The sequence below is a fragment of the Mucor mucedo genome (genome assembly GCF_025094135.1).
Source record: "Mucor mucedo strain NRRL 3635 chromosome Unknown EV154scaffold_383, whole genome shotgun sequence".
Taxonomy (NCBI): Eukaryota; Fungi; Mucoromycota; class Mucoromycetes; order Mucorales; family Mucoraceae; genus Mucor; species Mucor mucedo.
The window spans coordinates 1-6886 of record NW_026252667.1 but is presented as its reverse complement, the minus strand read 5'-3'; the positions used below and the strand labels follow the sequence as shown (position 1 = coordinate 6886).

Below are 6886 nucleotides of genomic sequence, written 5' to 3'. Positions count from 1 at the left end.
TGTTTTTATAAGCATTTTAAGTACTTTTCAACTTCTAAGAAAGACTTTTCTGTCTTTCCATAAAATAGTTTCCTTCTGGCAATCTCTTTCTGATTGATACCACACTTTAGTTTCCTGTTTTCAAACTCTTACGAGAAGTGCATAACATGTTGTTTTAATTACTTCTGTTTTTGTGGTCATTTAAATGTGTCTTAAAAACAATATCTTGTGATATTTTCATTTTTTACTTATTCAAGGACACATTTAGTTCAATACGGATTCATTTCATTACCTACTGATTTTGCTCGCGGTGTACGTAGTTTTTAACGTAATCTGAAAGTATTTCAATCTGCCTTCTATTCTGGTTTTTGTGCAAAGGGTCATTACTTACCTATTGTTACCTATTGTTTGGTTTTTTTTTTGACATGTCGGTACTTTCTTCTCAGTCATTCATCAATTTTTCTTTTACTTGGCACAAACACGGGCGAGACACTGCAAAAAATTTTATATCACTAGCAACCTACTAAGAAGTTTTAAATAAACTGTCAGAAATTTTTGGTTTCCTGTCCATCGTTACTGCAACTATTGTATCAAAACATGATCCGAAGATCTTTTTGTTTGGTTAAAATATTTTCGGAAATGGTTACAAAGAGTCCTGTTATTATTCCTGCTTTAGAAGTTATTACCTTCTTACGCGCGGTCATTCTATAAATACACTCTAAGATAATGTTTGGCGTATAAATAATCGCCTTGTTCTTTTGATGATTTCTTATTAGAGCTTATATTGTACGTCACTACAATATACTTATGACCGAATTCGTAACAAATCGCTACAATTTAGCCATTTATTACCACTAGTTGACATATAAACAAACTATCGTCCTTTCTACTCTTTTTTTAATAGATTTTACGCTCAAAGATAATTATTCTAGACCTAAAAAATATTTTCCCAAGTCTTTGAAATTTTTTTCAATTTCTGAGAAATATTTTTCTGTTTTTGTTTATGTGTCCTTTTTTATTTATTTTATAGCGTATTTCGTTGATTACTGTGTCAGTTCATGTTCTGCCTATCTGGTATGTATTTGACCGAGTCTTTGGAAAAGGACAGAAGTATTTAAATCTGCCAAAATTTGCTGCTTTGTTAAAAAATTCCAGCAACTACTGACTATCTGTGTTTTTAGTAAATTTATTGCTCACTTTGTGTCATTGCTGAGTCATTTCCATATTTTAATTAAAGCTGCCCTACCAAGTACTACCACCGTCACAGATATTCCCCTATCACTTGATGTCATTAATCAAATATTTGTACGCGATTTTTAATTATTAATATAACAATTTTAGACTTACTTCATAAACAATAACTGTTTGGTGTTCATATTTTGTTTCAACACGAGCTAGTCGATTATAAAACTGTTACACGTACTACTTGTTTAAGCATATGGTATAATTAATAGGTATTCTGGATCATCGACATTTTTGCTAATTTCTGTGGTTTTCTGATCAATAATTGTTTTCTGTTCGTAATGTTTGGTAGATAGATACTCTGTATAAAGCTAGGACTATTATAGAAAGGCTTATTATTGTGTCCGTCAAACGTTTAGCGTCGTTGACCCAAGTATTTTGGGGCTTCTATGTCTGACTGTGTCGTGTCTTACCTCCTTTATGGTAGAGACTTTTTTAACAATTTAATTAGACAGCTCAGGCTACAGGCATTTTATTAAAACTATTCCTACCTCTTTAAAAATGTTTTTCGACTTCTGAAAAATATTTTTTCCCTTTAAGTAAATTATATTTTTATGAACGTATCCTTTGGCTGGTGACGATTAGTTGGTGTTTTGTTCTCATACTTGCTCCATGAACCTACAATTTTTTGCTAAATCTGTCTAAGTTGCGTCAGTCCATTAGAAGTGTCGGGGAAATTATTATTTGGTTATATTGTCGGGTTTTTTATGTATTTAAAAAAATTGTCAAGGTAAATACGGTGTCAATTCCGTTGCTGTTTACCCCATATGCAACGATGAGATTTCCTTTATCATGTTAAAACTATTCCCATTATTTATCAGTACTGGTTGTTGGCATAAAATTACCTACCATACCGATTGGTGACACTTTTAATAACTTCCTCCATACTCGCTTGTATTTAAGCGCGTCTTCCCATTTTCCATCCAAAAAAATATGGAAGTACCAATTATAATATATTTTATACACTGCATCACTTGATTCTTGGTAATTTATTCCATAAACTTATTAGTTATTTCGTCAAAACTGATTATATCATTTTTGTACGTTTTTCGGCTATTTTCGGGTAAAAATGTCAAATTTCATTCGGGTAATAACTCTGTTTGTGGAAGCAAGTATTCTTCTGTCTGTTCTGTCCGCCTTTTCGCTCTCGACATTCGTCGATTGTATATTAATGAGATATCAAAACAAGCGAACTATTTTACGAAATTTGATAAATATCCCCAAAATAGTGTCATCCACTCGGTATCAAGCAGATGATTCGCTCGTAATAGTGAAAGATACAATCTCATCCTTCACCCCAATGTTTACCATGCGGATAATTTAACGCTCATCAACTAGAAGTTGTTTATTATATTTCCTATAATCTTATATAGAAAAAACCGTCGATGCTCTCAAAGATTAGTGTCGATTATCTTTCGAACCGGATTCTTACATGTTGGTAACCGTATATCTAAAAGATGAGTCTAACATTATACTCTATTCATCTGACGTCAGACTCATAAAAATTATAAAACCGAATAAACAAGTTTGCCCTAGAAATGTAACGTTAGAAAGCCTCGAAGGCATTCATTATAACTTTATGTAATTCGGACTTTAATTCAGGGTGCTATGTATGTCAAGGCTTGGCCTGCAGAGGGAAAAATAGTGTAGTGCGCGTAATGTAGGGTACTAAAAGATAAATAAGTCAATGGGATCATCGTTCTTTGGAACAAGAATAGAACCATTAAAAAGAGCTCGTTGTTTTAAGTAGAGTATCGTTCTTGCATGTATCGTTCCCACATTTGTCTGGTGTTGCTATACATGAAAGAAGAATCTCGTACTGGTTCCTTCTCATAGGTCCTGGCACTCTCATGGACCGACGCACCGCCTTAGTCTTTCACACTACATTACTACCTTTATCTTGTCAATAACCTTGCAAAAAGCCGTAGCTCTTGTTAATGATAAGAAAGGAAGAAAAAAAAAGTCTTTCGTGTTGATATTTTATTGTGTCACAATTAGGATCAATGAAACACTACGACCTTGAATTAAAGCCAAGTAGCAAAAATGAACTTCTTTATTATTTTGAATATGATTGCAATGAATTTAGTCGCTGTCTTTATAACATACGTAATTTAATTCTCCAGTTTTGTCTAAGAAAGAGGAGTGAAGCTGAAGATCTTGTAATTCCTTTGTTAAGGCTTTATTCTGGTTAATCACACTAATAAATTTTTGGAATTTTTCCCAGCTCCATCGCTCAAAGGCTGCAACGGAGTAAGGAATTACAATGGCAAGAGCGCCGTACTTAATGTCCTTGAGTAAGACATTGAGTCTTTTACCGGTAGCTTTTAAAAGTCTGGTCTGGTATTTACTGTATTGACCGTCTATTGAAAGAAAGTTAAATCTTTAAAGTATGCAGTAGGCCATGTATGTTTTACCTTTGATTGCTTGCATGTGCTTCTTATGTAATCCTTTGCCTTGTAATTTGGATTCTTCCAAGAAACAGAAAAAGTGATAGCATCCGACGTATTGGATGCACTTTCCCAAGACATCGTAAGTGTGACCAGCATTGAAATGAAACAAGATATCTTTCAGAAAGTTATCAATGTCTTCTTGCTCGGTAGTGGCAGTCATAGTGGGCATTTTTAAGACTCTGATTGCCTTGAGTCGCAGTGGAGCGCTTAGAATCGACATGTTTTGTCGAATTCCGACAGTTGGTGTGATGATAGCCTCCGCCTCCTTGGAAGAGGTGGTAGGAACCTCTACTGGTTCGACCACACTGGTTGTATTGGATTGTTCAGTGTCATTTTGACACGAGGCCTCGTCATCAATGTATGCGTTTGAGGCATACGATTTGCTTTTCTTGCCAGAAGAGCTAACCTCCTGGTTTTCTTTTGCCATTCTTTTTCGTGGCACAGCCATTGGTCTCTCCTCAATTGGCGAGGCCGTAGATTGTTCTGATTATGTACATCTTAATATATATACATTTTTAAAATAAAAAAAGAGCTCACCTTCTTCGGATGGCAATTGAATGTTTGACATTCTCAAACATTGACTAATTAAATGGCCATGGTTCTCTGGATCTAACAAAAATAATTGGTTATCTGTTACAAGATGATTGGTTTACCTTGTACTTACATTCGCTTTTGATACTAACATACACGTTATTTAATTCGGTTATTTATGATCTTTTTGTGTTTGTTGTCGAACAATAAAGTGAGTGAGAGATAAAAAAATTTGACGTCCATCACCACCTTTCAATATGCATTTTGGATTCAATCGCGTACCTGTCGGAAAGCGAATTTTTGTATGTAGGTGCAAAATTCGAATTATTCTATTTTTCTTTTTCGCGTTCTTCTTTTAATAGTAGCCGAGAGCTATACTAAATACTGTCGCTACTTTACTATCGGAAATAGCTGTTTTATGTCTATTCCACGATCATTGTATACGCACAAAATGGTAAGAAAAAAACCGATAAGCATTCATTGCTTTACGTTTCAAAAGACGGGTAAGATGTCTAAATTAGAAGCATTTCGTTGTCATCTTAAAGCCTTATATTGGATCTATCATGCTACGTAAACACGTGACACACTATTATAAATAGCTTCACTTTATGTTAATAAATCACCAGCCATTTTTATCTCTTATAAAATAATAACTACACTCCGCTAGGTTTTACAGATCGAAGTCGGGTGTTACAAAATTACTGTCTGCTCTTTTTGTTTCTTTCAAACGACGGGCTTTCCCTATACTCCCCCGCTTTAATATTTTAGCACTAATAATGTTTGATAGCTATCAGTAAAACGTTTTTATAACCAAATATTTAAACTATTTGTTATGATTCAAATCAATGTTACAATCGTTCGTCTGTCAGAAATCTGTAGCAACACTTTTTTTGTGGTATAAAACTTTAATTAAAAAAGAGTAAAAAGTTTATCAGGTTCAAGCTTAGGGACACGTTATATTAATTGTTTTCCATGAGAAATGATTCGTATCGCATTATTTGGTATATAAGACATGGTATCGAAATACGTAGTCAGGTTAATTATAATGCGTTCAAAATACAACATTAGAAGTAGACACCTGTAGTGATATACTTTACAAGGAGTTGCGTAACTTCAACACAGGCAATTATTATGTTGGGTAAGAGTTTACAGGAGATTCCATGGCAACCAAAATAGTAAACTTCTGTTTTTTGGACATTTCCTTGCACACGTGATTAGGCGGAATAATAATCAGGAGTATGATTATATTAAGTTCATGGCAGAGATTGCGTAAAAAAAAATTGAAAATGGGTTTATTTTTTTAGCCATAAAATTTTCAGCTCAATATACAAATAGGCCTTGGACACAATAATTGACCTTCTGCTATTGTAGTTTTTGTAAAAGCTCCATATATTTTGAAATAACGAACACTACAGCCACGTTTTAGCAATTAAACATCGACCAGTCAACCGACCGGTCAAAAAATAATTTACGAACGGTCAACCTGCCGGTCGAAAACTGAAAGACGATCGGTCAGCCCGCCGGTTGATAGTTAGAGGACTGTCATGAACCGCCTATGTTTCAGTTGCATATAATCATGCATAATGTCTCAGATCATTATTGAAACCCAACTAGCCCATTGTTCCTGTTCCACCTGTTCCACCTGATTCCCTGTTCATCTGCCTCCTGTCACACATGTCACTGTCAAACATCACTATTGTATCCTGTCTAACGCCTGTGTTCCAAATAATGTATCCCCGTTGTCCCTTGTGCTTGTAAAACCATTTAACATGCGTTCCCTTGGTAACTATGCCTTTGAACTCCCTTATAAAACATTAATAATATCAGCTCATGTTATCCTCTGTATCTATCTGCGAAATTATATGTGTTCATTCCCGCTACCCTAAAGATGTCCCAAACTAAATATGGCCGTTCCCAAGCAAACATTATTTTCAAAAACAAATCGCTCGATTTGGAAAAAGGTTCGGTCCCCCCAGTATAAGTACTAGCTTATAATTTTAGTATACGCAGGATAGCAATGTGGCCCATATACAACCAGTAAATAAGACATGCTAGTTTAGTAATTAGAAATATTATTTTAAGTCATGTCACACATGTTTTTACTTTTTTGTAATTTATAGCCCCCACCTACGAGGGTATAAATTACTAATTTGTAAATTGCCCAACCCCCCATAAATTTTGGCTGGTAAAATGTTTTTTATAGTTTCAATTACTATTTTGAGCTAAATACTTTTGTTCCCAAAACGTAAAAAAAGTTTTGCTTGGGAATGGCCTATGACTAATAGTCAGTCTTTGTTAATCTGATCCCCCAACCTTTGTTTACCCAATCTGTCAATAAAGATAAATAACAGCATGTTTATTTCTTCTTATTTTTGTATTCAAGATCTTATCTATTTTTCCTGCTCCTCTGAATAAACCTTTTTCTACCTTCATTCCTTTTTATATATGTATTAATACTAATAGATATATAATGTCTGTTTCTTTTGTCCTCACCCTAATAATTATTCTGTTCTGCTCTTGCCCCGATCCACTCCTCAGAGGCCTACTAATTGAACAGGTTATCTTGATTTATTTTTTTTATAGCTCTGTTCAATACACCAATACTAGAACCAGACTCCAAAGCAATGACACCATTAGAGCAGCATTGGACTAAACGAAAATGTGGTATACTCAAGAATGGGTTA

At 34.4% G+C, this 6886-nt stretch overlaps 1 protein-coding gene across 1 annotated transcript; it reads right to left on the bottom strand.

Annotated features, from left to right (window-relative positions):
• Positions 1–3303: 3303 nt before the first annotated feature.
• On the bottom strand, positions 3304–4465 carry EV154DRAFT_489103 (uncharacterized protein; the record flags this gene model as incomplete). Its single annotated transcript, XM_051599256.1, has 5 exons — positions 3304–3581; positions 3636–4154; positions 4209–4280; positions 4336–4349; positions 4449–4465. The coding sequence occupies 5 exons, from the start codon at positions 4463–4465 to the stop codon at positions 3304–3306; spliced, it is 900 nt and encodes a 299-aa protein (XP_051449854.1).
• Between the last annotated feature and the right edge of the window lie 2421 nt (positions 4466–6886).